The sequence below is a fragment of the Aythya ferina genome (genome assembly GCF_964211825.1).
Source record: "Aythya ferina genome assembly, chromosome: Z".
Classification (NCBI taxonomy): domain Eukaryota; kingdom Metazoa; phylum Chordata; class Aves; order Anseriformes; family Anatidae; genus Aythya; species Aythya ferina.
The window spans coordinates 39,276,920-39,297,199 of record NC_140299.1 but is presented as its reverse complement, the minus strand read 5'-3'; the positions used below and the strand labels follow the sequence as shown (position 1 = coordinate 39,297,199).

At 40.9% G+C, this 20,280-nt stretch overlaps 1 protein-coding gene across 1 annotated transcript in view; it reads left to right on the top strand.

The window, feature by feature from the left end:
• TMC1 (transmembrane channel like 1) overlaps positions 1-17,391 on the top strand; it is a gene marked incomplete at both ends in the record, with an annotated part of 67,399 nt that extends 50,008 nt beyond the window's left edge. Inside the window, 6 exons of the mRNA XM_084504646.1 lie at positions 9,788-9,855; positions 11,337-11,576; positions 12,265-12,390; positions 15,878-15,956; positions 16,053-16,188; positions 17,126-17,391. Of these exons, the coding sequence (XP_084360772.1) occupies positions 9,788-9,855; positions 11,337-11,576; positions 12,265-12,390; positions 15,878-15,956; positions 16,053-16,188; positions 17,126-17,391 (915 nt within the window). The remainder of the gene's footprint in view (positions 1-9,787; positions 9,856-11,336; positions 11,577-12,264; positions 12,391-15,877; positions 15,957-16,052; positions 16,189-17,125) is intronic.
• Between the last annotated feature and the right edge of the window lie 2,889 nt (positions 17,392-20,280).

Here is a 20,280-nt window from a genome sequence, read left to right as displayed (position 1 = left end):
ATATCCTTTAAAAGATATCCTTTTTAAAGATATCCTGGAACTTTTCCCTATTAGGATTTTCAGGATGAAAGAGTATGAGTGAATGCAAGTCTGAAAGCTAATCTGAAGACTACAGGATGGATTTATTACCTAGGATGATCACAACCTGTCACTACTAGGGTTTTCCATGGCTCCATTTTAGGACCAATCTTCTTCAGTGTTTTCGTAAACGATTTGGTTGTTGGACTTGCAGGTTTTTTCAGTGAATTTGTGGATGATACCAAACTGGGTGGAGCTGCTGACTCTGTCAAGGGTGGTGAGGCCTCGGAGAGAGATCTGGACAAATTAGAGAGCTTAGCAATCACCAACAATATGAAGTTTAACAAGAACAAGTTCTGGATTCTGCACCTGGGAAGGGGTAACCCTTCTATAAATACAGACTGGGGGATGCGAGGCTGGAAATTAGCCCTGTAGAAAGGGAACTGGGGGTTTCGTTTGGCAGCAAGTTGAACATGAGCCAGCAGTGTGCCTTGGCATCTTGGCAGCCATATCCTGGGGTGCATCAAGCACAGCATTGCTAGTCGGTCGAGGTAAGTGATTGTTCTGCTCTGCTCTGCACTGGTGCAGCCTCACCTCAAGTAGTTGTCAAGTGCAGTTCTGGGCACCACAGTACAGGAGATATCAAGCTGTTAGAGAGTGTCCAAAGGAAGGCAACAAAGATAGTGAAGGGTCTGGAGGGCAAGACGTATGAGGAGTAGCTGAAGTCACTTGGTTTATTCATCCTGGAGAAGTCTGAGGGGAGGCCTCATCACAGTCTACAGCTTCATCATGAGGGGAGTATCTCTTCTCTCAGGTGATCAGCGATACAACACGAGGAAATGTCTTGAAGCTGCTACAGCTGTTCAGTCTGGATATCAGGAAAAAGTTTTTCACTGAGAGGAAAAAGTTTTTCACAGACAGGGTGGCCAGGTACTGGAACAGGCTCCTCATGGCAGTGGTCACAGCACCAAACCTGCCAGAGTTCAAGAAACATTTGGAAAATGCTGTCAGACACATGGTCTGATTTTCTGGGTTGTCCTTTGGGAACCCAGTTGGACTCAATAATCCCTGTGGGTCCCTTCCAACTTGTGGCATAATGACCACACGGACACCAGGGTTCTTTTAGGATCAGTAACTGGTACTACTTTATTGATGACATCTCTTACACTGAGGGCCTAACTTCATCTCTCATATTGGGGGCATAAATTCATTATCCTTGTTGCATCCCCATATTGAAGCTCGCTTCTTATGCCATTTGCCCCACAACAGTCCTCTTCCACTAACTGTTCATTGGTCAACAACTTTGCCTGGCAACCGCAAACACCCAGCAACTTCCATGTATTAAATGCTGGAGAACAAGCAACCTAAGATGGCAAGACATCTCCTGAATCACCCTTCTTTGTTCCCTCTGAAATCTTTACATTCCTGATGGCCTCATCGTTAAGAGCCTGATGTTATCACCAACCACGGGGCTTGTCCACCCCCATGGCCACACTCCCACACCAACCATCCAAGAAACAAAATGAGGTTTAATAAGAGCAAGTGTAGAGTCCTGCACCTGGGAAGGAACAACCACATGTATCATTACAGGCTGGGGGATGACCTGCTGGAGAGGAGCTCTGAGGAGAAGGATCTGGGGGTCCTGGTGGATGACAGGTTGACCATGTCCACCAGCAGTGTGCCTTCATGGCCAAGAGGGCCAATGGGATCCTCATGTGCATTAAAAGGAGTGTGGCCAGCAGGTCAAGGTGATCCTCCCCCTCTACTCTGTCCTGGTCAGGCCTCAACTGGAGTACCAGTTCTGGGCTCCCTGGTACAAAAAAGACAGGGATCTCCTGGAAAGAGTCCAGCAGAGAGCCACAAAGATGATAGATGCCTAGAGCATCTTCCTTATGAGGAAAGGCTGAGAGACCTGGGTCTGTTCAGCCTGGAGAATAGAAGACTGAGAGGGGATCTCTTCAATGTGTGTAAATACCTGAGGTGTGGGAGACAGAGGGATTTGGCCAACCTCTTTTCAGTGGTTTGCAGGGATAGGACAAGGAGTAATGGCCACAAGATGGAGCACAGGAAGTTTCACACCAACATGCGAAAGAACTTCTTCATGGTGAGGTTGATGGAGCACTGGAACAGGCTGCCCAGGGAGGTTGTTGAGTCTCCTTCTCTGGAGATATTTAAGGCCTGTCTGGACACCTACCTGGGCATCCTGCTCTAGGGAACCTGCTTTGGCAGGGGGGTTGGACCCGATGATATTTTGAGGTCCCTTCCAACCCCTTCAATTCTGTGATTCTGTGATTCAAGAAGGATATTCTATGATTTTAGGATTATATGATCTGGCTTCTATTTGGTCTTCCTGAAGACTTTTCTGTCATTTACTGTGAATCATCTGCTCTTTATGCAGGGACTTGTCACAAGAGCTGCCCTAGTGCTGTTTGATGTGACCTTGGGTGGTGCTACTGGATTTAAGATGGTTTGTTAAATTCCTGCAGTCTTCCACTGCTGGAAGCCATGTTGCACATTGTAGGACAGCTTGACATGAATAGAGAGTGCCAGTTGCCAACTGGAAACACATAGAATCATAGAATGGCGTGGGTTGGAAGGGACCTTAAAGATCATCTAGTTCCAACTCCCCCTGTCATTGGCAGAGATGCCACCCACTAGATAAGGTTGACCATGGCCTCATCTAACCTGGTCTTGAACACTGCCAGGGATGGGGCATCCACAGTCTCTCTGGGCAACCTGTTCCTGTGCCTCACCACCCTCTGAGTGGAAATCTTCCTCCTAATATCTAACCTAAATCTCCTGGTTTAAAATCATTCCCCCTTGTCCTATCACTACCAACATATGTAAACAAGTGTTCCCCCTCATGTTTATATGCTACCTTCAAGTATTGGAAGGCTGCATTGAGGTCTTCCTGGAGCCTTCTCTTCTCCAAGCTAAACAATCCCAGTTCCCTCAACCTTTCAGCATAGGAGAGATGCTCCAGACCTCTGATCATCTTAGTGACCCTCCTCTGGAGACATTCCCAGAACTTCACATCCTTCTTGTGCTGGGTGCCCCAGGCCTGCATGCAGTATTCCGGGTGGGGCCTCACAAGGGCAGAGTAGAGGGGGACAATCACCTTCCTCTCCCTGCTGGCCACCCCTTATTTGATGCAGCCCAGGACACAGTTGGTCTTCCAGGCTGCAAGCACACATTGGTGGCTCATGTCCAGCGTTTCTTCCATCAGTACCCCCAAGTCCTTCTTTGCAGGGCTGCTCTCAAGTTCTTATTCTCCCAGTCTAAATAAATACCTGGGATTGCCTGGGATTACCTTGCACTTGGACTTCTTGAACCTCATTTAGTTCTCATGGGCCCGCTTTTCCAGCCTGTCCTGGTCCCTTTGGTTGGCATCCCTTCCCTCTATTGTATCAACTGCTCATCTTGGTGTCACCTGCAAACTTGCTGAGGGTGCACTCGATTCCATCATGTATGTCATTGATAAAGATGTTGAAGAGCATTGGTCCCAAGACCGAACAAACCTTCTTCTACCACTCTGTACTCCTGTCCGGGATTGCCCAGACCAGGTGCAGCACCTTGCGCTTGAACTTGTTGAACGTCATTAGGTTCACATGGGATTGCAACCTTATACTCTTTCAGGCCATGTGTCCCTGCTTCCAATAACTGCATATTTCCCTCTTGCATTTCAGTTTGACCAGCAGGTCTTTGGTCTGCTATCTCAGTTGTCTGCCCTCCCTGCCTGCTTTTTTTTTACACAGGGGATAGAGAGCTCTTGCTCTCTAAGGAAAACATCCTTAAAGAGTTGTCAGCTCTGTTCAGCTCCTTTGTCCATACGGACAGTGTTCCAGGGGATCTCATATTGTAGGTCTTTAGTTAGTTTGAATTTCACTCCTTGGAAGTTCAGCATCCTGACTTTGCTCTTTGCCATGCCCGTATTCCTCAAGACCACAAACTCAACCAGTGTATGGCCACTGCAGCCCAGATTGCCTGCAATCTTGACCTCTTTAATGAACTCTTTGGTGTTGGTGAGCACCAGGTCAGGTAACACTTCTCCTCTGGTTTGTCTAATACCTGGACAAGTAAGTTATCCTCAACCTACTCTAGGAATCTCCTGGATTGTTTACAGCCTGCTGTGTAGTTTTCCCAGCAGACTTACAGGTGGAAGAAGTCCTAACATCATTAGGATTGGAAAAGACCTCCAAGGTCATCTGGTCCAACCATCACCCTACCACCAATGGCCCCCTCTAAAACATGTCCCTAAGCACCAAGTCCAACCTTTCCTTAAGCACCCCCAGGGATGGTGACTCCACGACTTCCCTGGGCAACCTGTTCCAATGCCTGACTACTCTTTTTGAGAAGAAATATCTCCTAATTTCCAACCTTAACCTCTCCTGGAGCAAATTGAGGCCATTCGCTCTAGTCCCACCACTAGTTTTCTGTGAGAAGAGGCTGACCCCCAGCTCCTCACACCTTTCTTTCAGGTAGTTCTAGAGAGCAATATGGTCTCCCTTATGCCTCCTCTTCTCCAGACTAAACAACCCCAGTTCCCTCAGCTGCTCCTCACAGGACTTGTGTTCCAGACCTTAAGCAGCTCCTTAGCCCTTCCCTGGACACATTCCAGGGCCTCAATGTCTGTCCTGTACTGAGGAGCCCAAACCTGAATGCAATACTTGAGGAGCAGCCTCACCAGAGCAGAGTACAGGGGGATGATCACCTCCCTCATCCTGCAAGCTACACTATTCCTGATACAAGGCAGGATGCCATTAGCTTTCTTGGCCACCTGGGTACACTGCCAGCTCATGTTCAGGTGAGCATCAATCAGCACCCTCAGATCTTTTTCCTCTGCACAGCTTTCCAGCCACTGTCCCCCAGACCTGCAGTGCTGCATAGGTTGTTGTGGCCAAAGTGCAGGACCCAGTGCTTAGCCTTGTTGAACCTCATCCCACTGGCCTCTTCCCGTTCACCCAACCTGTCCAGATCCATCTGCAGGGTCTTCCTACCTTTCAGCAGATTGACACTTCATCCCAACTTGGTGTCTGCAAACTTACTGAGGTTGTACTCAGTTCCCTCCTCCAAATAATCAATAAGGATATTAAAGAGAATGGGCCTCAACACTGAACCCTGGGGAACACTACTGGTCCCGTCAGGATGAGAGTGTACAAATGCAATGCTTCTTGTAGTTGAAGCAAGAATGCCTCATCCACAGGCTCCCCTTGATTAGGTGGCCTGTAGTAGACCCAACCACAAGCTGTCCTTTATTGGTGTGGTCCTTAACTCTCATCCACAAGCTTTCAGCCTGTCCTTGGCTGTTTCCCAGAGGCATCTCTTCACAAACAATCCCTTCCCTAATGTAAAGGGCAACACCCACTCCCTTCCTTCCCTGTCTATCTCTCCTGAAGAGTTTGTAACCCTCTATTCCAATGTTCCAGTTATGTTATCCTTTCCGTCATGTTTCTGTGCTAGCAATCATCTCATATTTGTCTAATTGCACCATGGTTTCCAACTCTTTCTATTTGTTTCCCATGCTGCTTTCATACATGTCAAGGCACTTCAGCTGGGCTATTGGTCATATCATATTTTTAGAACCCTTCCCAATTGCACTGGGAGAGTTCATGAGTATTTCTCTGTTGTTACTTAGAGTGATAGTGTTCTCAGGTATTCTTTTTTTACTCAGAGCTGCATCTCCTTCCCTCACTGCATCTAGTTTAATGGGCCTCCTGAGAAGCCCAGCCAGCTTACTGCCCAGAACACTCTTGGCCCACCCGATAAACTCTCCCCTGTTCAGTATCAGCATTCCTGGTCTCTCAAAATTGTGTTCAAGGTTGTAGAACCCAAAACCTTGGGCATGGCACCAGCCTCACAGCCAATCATTCAGACAGTCCGTTCATCTCCTTCTTCCTGGGTTCCAGTTGTCAACTGGGAGGACAGAGAACACTACTTGTGTGTCCAATCTCTTCAACATCTTTCCAAGGGACACCTTTCCAAGGTCCTGGCAGCTCTTTCGAGCAATCTCAACGCAGAAACCCCCCTGCATGCTGTGATCCCCCACTTCACAGCAGAATGTGTCTGTCCCGGAGCTGATCTCCTTGGTGAGGCAATCATTCTGCCATTAACACTTCAGACTTTTTTTTTTTTTCTCTCTTTCTTTTCTTTTGTAATTGTTAGGGAAGTTAAGGGAGTATAATACAGTTATTTAATCAATAGAACAAAGCCAATACAAGAAAGCCTTAATTAAGTGACTGGACTGAAGAGCTGTGCAGATACCATCCTTCTTTCTAGCCACCCATCCATACATTTTGACTGGGGGGAGCCAGCCCCAGAAAAGGGGCCCTCAGCCCCCCTAACCCTCCTTCGTCTTCCACATGAGGTCATCTTCCAGGCCACTCCCAACACAGCTACCTTTGGGCACACATATATAACTTATCACAGAGGCTTGCTGAGCTCACAGCAGCCACCACTGCCCTGCCTTTGCTCCAGGCCCTATAAAACAGGACCCCTGCAGGTGGCCCACCATTCGCAGAATTTCTAGACCCTCTGACAGCCAGTTTATGTGGCAGCAAGAAAAACAGAAGCAGGAAGGCATTCAGCAGCCCTCCTCAGTGTAATAGGATAGTGATGCAATCCAAAGAAGCACCGAGAAGGAAGGTACCTAACAAGAAGGAGAAGTGTCATGGGCAGAGGGGTAACATCTGTGGCACAACAGACACCAGTGCTCAGGAAACCTCTGGCGCCTGGCCCACAGACACAGGCGGTACCACTGGCACTGCAACAATGCGGGAAGTAAGCCATCCCCTCAGCCATACAGCAACAGGGGGCCTGGGCCTTCCCGTTGGTGCAGTGGTGGCATGGGGAGAAGGCAGGAGGATTAGGCAGACAGCTGTGTGGGGCAGAGGCATGCCCATAATCTGGAACACAGTGTGGGACCCAGCCATGGCCCTAAAACAGACAGCAGCATTGAATCCATGGATGGAAATCAACCAGACAGAGGCATGGGATCCAGGGTTGGAACTGGACAACCCCCTGGTTTGGCACCCTGGCCTCAAAACATTCTGGATGAAAGGCATCCCATTTGGCCAGTTCTGGGCAAGGAGTGGCTTATCATTCTGCCTAACACCATGGAGCCCACGGAACTGGATCCACCAGACGTGGAGGGACTGATGGAAGTGGATCCACCCCCACCAGATCAGACCTGTGACTCCTGTGGCATGTCTTTGCTCTGTGCCATCAGAGCACACCAACAGCGTCACAGGAGTGCCTGGTAAGCTCCCTACTTGTCTCTCAGGCTCCATCCCAAGCACTAGCTTGGAGCTGCCAAACACCATGAACATCCTGCAGGCTTATCTATAAGGTGTCCCAGCAATGAAGAACTCTGTTGCCGATTCTCAGGGATTGCGTGAATGCTTCTTTTCCATCCCCCAGCCCTTGTGTGAGAGGTGGTATCCCTTCTGCACAGAACCTTGAGGAAGAGCACAAGAGAGGACCCACCTTCCTTTGGGCTGCTGTACTGGGGTGACAGGAGGAGGCCACCATGCACCTTCAACATTTTTGAAAATAGACTGAGGGGTGAAAATAGGAGTGTGTAAGCGATTGTAGGTGGCTAATTTCTTATATCAGGAATGAGTAATTTTTTGAGTAATTAGTAGCGACAGACATGGAGAAGGCTGAGGTACTCAATAAATTCTATGCCTCTGTCTGCACTGGTAGATGGGATTCCCAAGTTCTTAATTTCTCTGAACCTATAGATGGAGGCTGGGGGATCAAAGTCCCACTCACTGTAAGTGAAGAGCAGGTTCGAAACCACCTGGCGAATCTAAACAGATACAAGTCTATGGGACCTCATGACATGAATCCCAGGGTCCTGAGGGAACTGGCTGATGTAGTTGCCAAGCCTCTCTCCATCAGACTTGAAAAGTCCTGGCATTCAAGTGATGTCCCTGGTGAGTGGAAAAATGGAAACGTCATGTCCCTACTTTCAACAATTAAAACAAATAATTAAACAAAGAGCACTACTCTACTCAACAATTAAAATAATTAGGAGATATTTCTTCTCAGAAAGAGTGGTCAGGCATTGGAACAGGTTGCCCAGGGAAGTGGTCGTCACCATCCCTGGGGGTGTTCAGGGAAAGGTTGTACCTGGTGCTTAGAGACATAATTTAGTGAGTGACAGTAGTAGTAGGGTGTTGGTTGGACCAGATGATCTTGGAGGTCTTTTCCAATCTTAATTTTTGTATGATTCTATGATTCTACACAAAGTAAAGAATGTACAAAGAAGTGTTAAGTAGTGAGTGTGAAGCTTACAGCCCGTACACAAGGGTTTAACCACTGTTAAACCTTACAGCCTGCACACAAGGGTTTAACCACAGTTAAGAGAAGCCATGGAATGATTGGTCAGCAGTGAGGGAACACCTTATTTTATATTACTGTTAATACAGTACTTATTCCTTATAATACAGTTATATTACCATTCTCAAAGTGCCAATGACACATTTGCTGGTAGTGTATGGTGGACATATTGTCATTGTACAGAAAAAGGGCTACTAGAAGCTCAAAGAAAGGGTGTGAAGATATATAAGGAATCATAGTCCGTGCTACAGCCTAGAAGCTTTGTGCTGATTTCCATGCAAAACAAAAATAAATAAAAGAAATGAAGTTGATCTTACAGAACTACTTGTACCAATTTTCCAAACTCTTTACACCATTAGAGTTTATAATGAACAAGGAATCTTTCAATGAGCCATACCCCAAATTTCCATATTATTGATAGTCTTTAATTTGAAAGATTACCTTGAGCTTTCCTTCATTTTCTTCAAAGACAGCTTATCTGATAGATACCATTGCTGCTGCACTTAACTGTTAATAAAACAGTGAAACTTTTATTTGGCATTATGTAAGAATGGTTCTAAAGAGCTCCCCTTATTCAACTGTTTTTCAGGTTGAATACTATTTAATCTTACTTTATTAATAATTAGTAATTAATACTTAGTTGAAGGTCTATTTAATCTTTCCTGTATAGAAGACAATTCATAAGTACACACAACACAAATATAGCAATTTGTTGTAGACATACATGCATATATCTGTATATACATGTATGTATATGCATAAAACTAGGCAGAAATAGTGTAGAAGCTCCAAATATCCCAACATATTATAATTTGAAATTGTGACTTTAATTTGTCAATTTTAACAGAATATCTTTGTTTTGATTCAGACTCAAGGAAATAGTTGTTTTTGTATCTGAAGCCCATTATTCCCCATGTCAGTTGTCCCTGTAATTAATACTTGGATCATCATTCGTGATCTTTTTGACCATCCACTATGGTGAATCATGCAGGTCACCAGCTATGTTGTAGTATAACTTTCTTCCAAGACAGTTTATTAAGCAAAACATTGTGACAATGTAAAACACAATGGATAATATGTTTGAATCATAAATTTTTAATGTAAACCAAAATTTTGGAGCCAGTTTCTTACCAGAAATTTTTATTCTGGTGCATATACACACAAACATGCCTACAAAATAACATGTGCATTTCAGTCATTGCTCAAATTCAGTGTTCTCAGTGAAATTCTGCAACCAGTATTAAAGTCTATCTGTTTGCCTTGAGTCTTATTTGTTTATTTCATGATTCACTGATAATATGTAACAAGAGCCTTTACAGTACAATACCATTATTCTGCTGCTGTTGGAAGTGACAATTTTAATGTAGCATAAGTCATCTTAAAACCTTTGGTGCAAGTCTAATGAAAGAATTTATGTTATTTCTTTCAGCCATCATATTCAGAGTTTGATATAAGTGGGAATGTACTGGGGCTGATCTTTAACCAGGGCATGATCTGGTAGGTGTGGCAAAGTGTGTCTCTTGTGTTCCCTTGTGTGTCAGCATTCTCCCCAGGTCTGCAGGATTTATCAGCATCTGTGAAATGAGGATCCTGTCTCATTGTTTTAGTCTGATGACAGTGTGAAGCAATATATATCACATTCTGGTAAAGTGGAATCAATGGGGCAATTTCTAAACTAGTTCTGAGCTAAGATTATGGGATCAGAAACATCAGATTTCGCAGATCTGAAACAGAATGAAAAGAGTTTTAGTTGCAGCTGGTGAGTTGGCACTGCCACAGAACTAGAAAGAATGAGAGGTATGTATGTGTGCATTTGTTTTGTGAGATGAGAGAGAGAGTAGAGTTAGAAAAGCTCTTTCTTTATTTGTTCTCACAAAGTGATTGAAACGCAATTCATTTGCAAGTCTCCATATTGATAAGCTATTGGCAAGAATTTGTCTACCATGTTTTTTAAGTTATATGTACAAATTTTGGCAATATCCATAAACTACCTAGAGTTTGAACTTGTTTAACTTGAATTTTACAACTGATTTCCATGTGGTTAAGAAATGTGGCCATTAGGTGCTCTCTGCCTTCATAGACCACCAATCCTTTTCCATCTCTTTTAATTGAAGATACGTGGAAAGAGGAAGAAAAGATATTAATATAATATACTCTGACGTGACATCTCTATACTTACAGGGATGTTTCCAACCACATAGATTTATTTTTTTTCCTATTTCATAAAGAGAAAAACAGAGTCACCCAAAAGCAAGGTGACTCAGCCATGATCAGTTGAACAACGATAAAGGAAAAAGTAGATTCCTACTATCTGTACCATTTGGCCAGGCAGTTAAAAATAACTACTCTTCAGTCAGCATGGCACAGGAAACATGGTCAGATACAAATAAAATGGTCCCAACTGCATCTGTGTCATAACCACATAACCGTAGAAAATAAGGAAAAAATGACATTTAGCAGAATCAGTAAGTTCATTGGAATAAGGCAGTAAATAACCATAGTAACAGAAGTAAAATAAATGTCAATTTAGCAAGAATATTCTTCCTAAAATGGTACTAACATACTTAGAAAAATAATAAAGAATAATCTAGATTATTTCTATAACACCTAGATTTTGGGTTACTTTTTTTTTTTTTTTTTTTTTTTTTTTTTTAAACGAAACACATGACAGATACTGCATGAACTAATGATACAAAGTAAGAGGGAGTAATGTTTTGTTAAGTTATTATCTCATTCACAGAGAAAGAGAATTTTGGAGCTTTGAAACAAAAAGTACATATGGAGAATTCTTTCTATATGCCTCCAGTTCTTCTAAAAGCAAGAGGCAACAATAGTAAAAAAATAAAAAAAAAAAATAAGAGAAACAGTGCATACAGTGATGTTGCAAAGCACATTAGAATGGGAAATAGGGGAAATAGGTATTGTATCTAGGCAGAAGTCCTACTCCAAAGTGTTTATTTGTTTATTTGTTTTTCTAGGATGGGGTCTTTTTACGCTCCATGTCTTCCAGCAATTAATGTGTTCCGCCTCCACACTTCAATGTACCTGCAGTGCTGGGCAGTGATGTGTTGCAATGTCCCCCAGGAGAGGGTCTTCAAAGCTTCCAGATCAAACAACTTCTACATGGCCATGTTGCTTTTCATTCTCTTTCTCTCCACGCTGCCTGCTGTGTACACCATAGTCTCCATCCCACCATCTTTCGACTGTGGTCCTTTCAGGTATTTTACATTTCACATCCACCATACATGTTAATATTATATCAAATCTAGTGTATAATCTAGTAATGAAAAGGATCTTCCTTTATAAGTATTATATTTATAAGATATGCTGACTGTTTAATTATACGACATTTCTCATTATGGGTAATCATTACAGTTGGAATACTATAAAACTGGTTAATTATTTTAAAAAGTTTCCAGGATTTTTTTTTTTTTTAATTTTTATTTTTTAATTTTCTGAATTGTAGAACAGAACACCTTTTCTTTTGATTAGCTGTGATGTAAACATTTGTTACTAATTCTCTAAATTAGAAATTCTTAAGGAGTATATCAGTGCTTTATTATGCCTCTGCAGCCTGCTGAGATTAAAATGTTGGTGTCTATTTTTCTACTTAAAATACATAAATCCTGTTTTAACTAAAGCTAGTTTCAGAGTTTTATGTTTTAAATAATGAATGTTAACATTTATTTTATTTTATTTTATTTTATTTTATTTTATTTTATTTTATTTTATTTTATTTTATTTTATTTTATTTTATTTTATTTTATTTTATTTTATTTTATTTTATTTTATTTTTTTACTTTTCCCTGGTTTGGTGTGATGTTATTAACTTATATATTCATAGTACTGAATTGACATTGCTAAAATATTTGTATATTATATATTGTCACATTTTCTGTTTAACAGTGGGAAAACTAGAATGTTTGAAGTCATATCAGAAACTCTGGAGCATGACTTCCCTTCTTGGTTTGGGAAGGTATTTGGCTATGCCTCTAACCCTGGACTTATCCTACCTTTTATATTACTGATGGTGTACGTATAGAATTCTAACTGAAATGTTAATCCTTACTGAAACGTCTGATAAGTTTCTTTCCCTCTGAATCTTTATTGCCTGAATATCTAATTGTATTGATTCCCCCATGATGAGCATGATGAGGGACTTTAAGAATTTAGGTCTTTTAGTTGAACATAATTAATGTGTCTCTGCACAAAAGGTGATCTCTCTTTTGTTCAACTGTTTTCAGCTTTTTTTTTTTTTTTTTTTTTTTTTTTTTTTTTTTTTTTTACAATTTTTTGTTCTTGCTACCATAATGACGAAACTATTAAAATTGAAAAGTCTATGGGATCTGATGTTGTTGTGACCTTGATCAGCTTGTTCAGTAGACAGAACAGCATAAATCCTTAGCAGGTTCAATAGGAAACTAGAACAGTGACTGCCATGAAGCAGAGCTATTTTAACTATATTTTGCATAAAACATATTTTTTTACATAAAACATATTTTTTACATAAAACATATTTTAGCTATATTAACTAAAGTTAATGAGAGTCTGATCTTGAGTACCTGTGCCTTTCCTTGATGTACCTTATGTTGTCGGGACTAGAGGGAGAAAGGGTGCTAGAAATGTACCATGGAGATGTTCCAGTCTCAACTGCCTTAAATCATCTCGAGTCTTGTTCCTTCTTATAGAACAGGGCTAGAAGGGATTTTTCATAAGTCAGTTAAAGAATAATGACCCCTGAATAGTCTTTCTCAAAAACTATATTGAGTCCTTCTTCATAAAGACATTTTAAACTACTGTTCAAATATATCACAATTTTTGCATAATGCTGAACTAAAAGCAAATTCTATATACAGATGAGCTGGGATTTAACCCTGCATTTCCAAAAAATATAGAGAAGAATTTCCAAAAAATATAGAGAAGATTACAGAATATAATGGAAATTGCAAAGTACTTTATGTGAGCAAAATGAAATTCTGAGATTAAGTTTTACCAAGATTCACTTAACAATTTGTTCCATTTAACTGTTGGCTAGAAAAACAAAAAGACTAGAATGTCCTCTGAAATATGTGGTTACCTTCTACTTATTTTTTTTTCTGAGCAGGATTCCTATTCTGCAAGGATCCAAGACAAAGACACCAAAATATAAATGAGAAAGAAAAAAAAAAAAAAAAAAGGAAAATGCAAGGCAAAATCTGGCAAAGCAGAGTGAACAGCAAATGAAGATTAATTACTTACTGATTACTTTAATAAAGGGTTTCATATGAGCATTTCTCTAATTAAATCATGAGAGTAAAAAATACTAGTTTCATAGAGTTATCACAAAAATAATGCAATATATTGAAAAGTGTAACCAAATTTAGAACAAAAAATAAAACTTATCGTTTTGGCTATTTTCCTACAAGTATTTGGCTTTACCTATTCATAGAATCATAGAATCATAGAATATCCTGAGTTGGAAGGAACCCATAAGGATCATCAAGTCCAACTCCTGGCACCACACAGGCGTACCCTAAAGTTTAGACCATGTGACTAAGTGCACAGTCCAATCAGTTCTTAAATTCAGACAGGCTTGGTGCAGTGACTACTTCCCTGGGGAGCCTGTTCCAGTGTGTGACCACCCTCTCGGTGAAGAACCTCTTCCTGATATCTAGCCTAAACCACCCCTGCCTCAGCTTGACACCACTCCCGTGGATCCTATCACTGGTGATTAAAGAGAATAGGTTGGCGCCTGCCCCTCCACTCCCCGTCATGAGGAAGACTGCGATAAGGTCTCCCCTCAGCCTCCTCTTTTCCAGGCTGAACAGGCCCAGTGACCTCAGCCACTCCTTATATGTCTTCCCCTTTAGGCCCATCACCATCTTCATTGCTCTCCTCCGGACACTCTCCAACAGTTTAATGTCCTTTTTGTACTGTGGTGCCCAGAACTGCACACAGTACTTGAGGTGAGGCCGCATCGGTGCAGAGTAGAGCGGGACAATCACTTCCCTCAACCGACTAGTGATACGGTTGGCCCTCCTGGCTGTCAGGGCACACTGCTGGCTCACATTCAACTTGCTGTCAACCACAACCACCAGATCCCTCTCTGCAGGGCTGCTCAGTCCTGCAGAGAGCATTGCCCAGTCTGTATGTATAGCCAGGTTGCCCTGTCCCAGGTGCAGGATCCAGTACTTGCTTTTATTAAAATTTATGCAATTGGTGATTGCCCAGCTCGCCAGTCTGTCTAGATCTCTCTGCAAGACCTTTCCACCCTCAACAGAGTTCACAACTCCTCCAAGCTTGGTGTCGTCAGCAAATTTGCTCAAAACACATTCTAGTCCTACATTCAAATCATTTATGAAAACATTGAAGAGGACTGGCCCTAAAATGGAGCTTTTGGGGACCCCACTAGTGACCATCTGCCAGCCTGGTATGGCCCCATTTACGAAAACCCTTTGAGCCCTTTCCATCAGCCAATTGGCCACTCATTGGATGATGTTTTTGTCTAGATGTATGCTGGACATTTTGTCCAGTAGGATCCTATGGGAAACTGTGTCAAAACTTTGCTGATGTCCAAAAAGATCCTATCAGCTGGTTTCTGTTTCCCTTGATCAACTAGATGGGTGATTTTATCATAAAAGGAAATGCAGGACCTACCCCTCATTAACCCATATTGGCTGGGAACAACAATTGCACTGTCCCGCAGGTGCACTTTGATAACTTCAAGGATTATTTTCTCCGTAATTTTACCAGGCACTGACATGAGACTGATAACCCTGTAACTGCTGGGGTCTTCTTTCCTTCCCTTCTTGAAAATTGGTACAAAATTTGCCAGCTTCCAGTCTACTGGGACCTCTCTAGATTCCAAGACTGTTGAAAAATAATTGAGAGAGGTCCCGTGAAGACATCAGCCAGCTCTTTAAGTACCCTGGGATGAATCCCATCCGGACCCATGGACTTGTATGGATCCTGGTGGAGCAGCAAATCCCATACACATTCAGGGTTGGTTGGGAGTTTATCATTCCCACCATCATGGTCTCCAGCTTAGGGCACCCTGGGTCCCAAAGCCCATCATCAGTGCTGAAGCTGGAGAAAAAGAAAGCATTCAACATCTCTGTTTTGACCTATGTCTCTGTCTGTGAATTTTGTATTACTTCAAAAGATTTTATAAATATAGTTTACTAATTTTTAAAGTGTGTCATACAACTTAATTAACATTTAGAAACTATTAAATGAAACACCCGTCATAGCAATGCACACATACCTTAATTGAGCATCTTCCTTAACTACCATAAGAGTGAATGTAGAGTATAAAAGACAGAATAATTTATTTCTGTTCCTCCCCACACACACACCTTGAAATGAGTACCTTCTTCATACTCTGAGGAAACAGTCTACTCACTGTCAAAATACTACTAGTGCTTAAGCATGTTGAACAAGGAAAAATACAGATTTGATATTAGCACAGTTGTAGTTATTGCTATAGGAAGAGTCTTTAAATCATTATCTAACAAGATGCATTCTTTTTCTTGAAATTTAGCCTGAGTATTTATTATCTCAATGCTACATCCAAATCCTACAAGGAAGCTAACTTGGAACTTAAAAAGAAGCTACAAAGTGTAAGGAATAAAGAATTGTTGATTTTTGGCTTTACTAATTATTAGCTACGACGTTCAGGTTACTGAAAGATGCCTTCTCTATTTCACCATTGTTAGCAAGCAGAAGAAAATAAAAGAAGAAATAAGCAAAAGGCACAAAAATCAAATGAACAAGAGGAAAATCCATTTGAGACAGAACCACCACAGACAAAGCAAAAAGGAAGCAAGCAAGATGAATCTACTCCAAGTCAAGGTAAGGACAGTTTTGAATTTCTCAATATGAGAAATATTTGTATTCCATACCACAGTGTTGTTCACTGCCTTATCTGCTTCCTTTGCCGTAATTTCTTGAAAGGTGTTCACAATACTGAATGACAAGTATTAGCCTAATATCCAGTCCATTTGTCTTCCTTTGTCTAATTTCAGAAATGCTGTAGCATCACTCCACAATAGGCAACACCTTTTACCGAAGTAATAAAACTAGTAAAACATGTGGCACAACCTTCTCTGAATGTCAGAGATCCAACTTATCCAATAAATCATTAAAAATAATAATAATAATAATAAAAAAATCCTGCTGATATTTCTTTCATCTTGATATTTCTTTCATCCTGGACAGCTGAGAACAGCATATGCCTTCTGTGCCAAGGTTCAATGGCAGAAGGTGTAGTGAAAAGACAGTATGGTAATGACCCTCATCAGAACACCTAACTTGGTCAGGCAGGTTTCAGTTGGTTACAGACTGTTTCCTCCCCTCTGAATATTGCTAGTCTTTCCCCATCACGCATGCCATGCAATCAATATAGACTAAGCCTAGCAGAGAAATGCAGATTAGGGATGACGACCTGCAGAAGAACCACATGGAAGGCATGTCTACAGCCTCAAAACATGCCTGCTTTTGAACTGCTGACCTTCATCACCATTTATAGATGATATATTCTTGCCAGTGAATTTAACTGCTTGGGAAATACTTCTGCTTCCCTTTGTTGTGGCCTTTCAGAAAGAACTGGGGAGAAAATATGGTGCAAAGATCATGAAGTCACATTGTCCCTTATTTCAGACTGTTTGTGTGGTAGCTCCCAGACCTTCCATCTTATGCTGGAGTGGACAAGGTGCTTCAGCCTTTCCCTCATAGAGAATTTCTGTTCTGCATTTTCATTCTGTAACTCTGTTCTCCTAACACATTTCAGATAACAATCAAGGACAGAGTGGCAATGAAGGAAAGAAAATGGGTCAGCCACAGGAAGCAAGTTCCTCTCAGACACTCCAGAATCCAGGCTCTGCCCCAAATGGCCACCATCCCATGCAGAACAGAGGAGGAAACCTTCCCCCACCCATTGCTGTGACACGGCCACCAGGACCTCGGGGGGTTGCAACACCAGGCTATCCACTTGGACACCCACACTTTCCAGGGGTCCAGCCAGGAATGCCCAGGGGTCCGCCCCACTTCAGATAAGGAGGCTGTCCATAATTCTTCTTTGTGTTTTGTGATATGGTAAAGGACGCTGAGGAAGGCAAGAGTGGTGTTTCCCCAAACAAACTCCTTAAAGTGCAGAACTCCATTATGTTAATTATAAATCTTCATATGCATAAAAGCTTCCATGAGAAAACACTACATCTTTCTGCTTGTGTTTGAATACATTGCAAAAATGTGTTATCTGTATTGCTAGGTTACTATTCTTAAGGATATTTACTGGGAGATATTTGTTAGAAGAATGAAACTTATTTTGTATTTAGTTGCTTATTTTCTTAAAAGCTTGAAAGTGTGTGCCTAACAGATTTTCATTTTCCTCAGAAGAGTTCACTGAAAACATAAATTCTTACAGTATATTGGAGTCAGTTGTATTTAAAAACTGTATAGCTTGTCTTCTGAAGGTGTGATAAGCTTTCCCAAAGAGTTCAGGTTGTGCATGGAAAAACTGGGATTTCTTCAAAACATGGATGATTACTTCTAAAGTCCTTGGGAAAGTATTTTAAAGGTAAAAGAAAAGCAGTACTTTGCTTGTTACTATGAAGAAAATTTAACTGCTATTATAGTACTGCTTTTAGTCAATACAACAATAATGAATTTTCCTATATTCAGAAGGACTACAAATAAATAAATAAAAATAATAATCAAAGTGGTGAAGATATTTTTATGCAAAAAATGAATTTGAGGAATAGAGGTAATAATGTTTTGCAATATTTTTCCCTAAACACTCACCAGGATTTGCTATTAAACAGTTACCTATTACTGCAGAAGAACACGTGCTATATGATCTGTTCTGTGGTTTTATTGGTGTCATTTTGTATTGACCTCTATAGAGTTCAGAATGGAACAGATCCTTCGTACAATAGGTCTAGTGGAAACACAGAATAAATACAAGTCCATGTGCTGTTATTACTAATTCCAATGAGACATCTTTATTTTTATGTTCATTGTCCAGAAATTGTGACTTGATATTTATTTTAAGACTCACAAGACGAATAACAACGAAGCAGCCAACAGACTGTCTTATAAAAAAGAAATGTAATTCCATTGGTAGCCTTCTATATAATACGTGTCCGTTTTGAACAGCAGAAAAAAAATAATCTTACCTCAGTATACAGCAAGTCTGTGATGTCACAAAAATTAAAAAAAGTCCAAGTAATCGGATTATAGGACCTATTGAGAAAGGTTTATTTTAAATCAGTATAAACTGTGTATCCCTATAAAACACAGTCATCCAGATGTAATTTCCAGCTTAAGCAGTCTTTAAATCAATTGCCAAATACTAGGAGGATATACCAAGGGAAAGTTAACTTTATACTTGACTGGACTCTTGTACTGCTTCCAAAAGCATCTGCTAACAGCTGTAGATAAAATAATAGATCAGCCAGACCTTTAGCCAGTACCAGAACTACTACTCTGCATATCAATACAAAGTACTGCTAGCCAAATCAAGAGATAAGTGCATTGCAACTACAAGAGAAGGTCTTTCTTAGTAAACAGACCAGAAGTACATTGCTACTAAATGAATGGACAAATGGGTTAAAACTGGATCCTAAGTTGTCTGCATCTGTGGTTCGGTGAGTATTGTAATGTAAATTAGACAAAGTGCAGCTAAGAGCAGTGCAAATCGTTTCATCTTTTGAAGATGAGGTTTGATAAGATAGGTTGAAAAGGTACAGTAATTCAAGCAGTTTTAAAGTGGAATATTAAAATATTTTTTTCCGATATGTCTAACATTTAAACAGTGTATTTTTAGCCTAGAAACATATAAGATTGTGAGTAGTTTCATCAAAGTAAAACTACACCCCAGTGCTCTAGGACTCTGCTTCATCCATGGGTTTAAGACACATTATTTCCCTACAGACTGGGAAATGTCTGTAATGAGACACTGATTAGCTTAGACAGTCTTTATTAACAGCAACATACATTTCATAAGAAAATACTGGATATTGCTTAGAAAAAAGGAGATGCTGGCTTAAATCAAGACCATGGATTGCATCCTGCTTTGTAGAATGTGTGAAGAAACTAATTTTAAAGACACTTTGTGGCCTGGTGATCCATCAAGAGGAGAAAAGATAGAACTAAGTTTTTCAAAGTTGTTGGAATAAATTACAGCAGCAAACTGGTTATGATGAAGTCTGGTTCCATGAAACATAACGAGAGGTTTATTCCACATACACTGGCCTTAATAAGGATTCCTAGTTCTTTTAGGAGTTAAAATTTTCTGTGGGCATTAAAGGCTTCATCAGTATTATTTGGCTTGGTATTTTATTCTGCAGAATTGTTTTGTATCATGAATGGGAAAGAAACACAGACAAGAATCTAACAGTTGAAATTTTCTGGAGAACTTTGTGTTAGACCTGTATGCTGTACTGATTTTCAACAATAAATGTATTCTTGGAATGCACCCGTGTAAGCAGCAATTAGCATGTGATAGCTCTAACATGTATAACAATAACACGGATAGATGTTGCTCATGTCTGGTAATCAGCATCAAATGTTGTTATAAATGAAGTCTTAACTCAATCCGAATTTAGTAATATTTATAAAAGACAAGTAAACAGCGCTGGGTGCATGGGGAATCTATGCTCTACCTACATGCACACATGAACATCAACTTTCTAAATATACAGAACATTGCTTTTACATACTAAATCCAAGTACACCTATACATACGTACAATCAGAAAAGGTAACAAACAATACTTTAAGTTTATTACTATCAATGTCTTCCATGAAAGTGCTTTTACATACTAAACCCGAGTATGCCTATACACATGTACAATCAGAACAAACAATCCTTTAAGTAAGTCTACTACCATTAATGTCCATGACTGGGGGAGCATAGTTGGCCTGGTTGAAGTGCTCCAATATC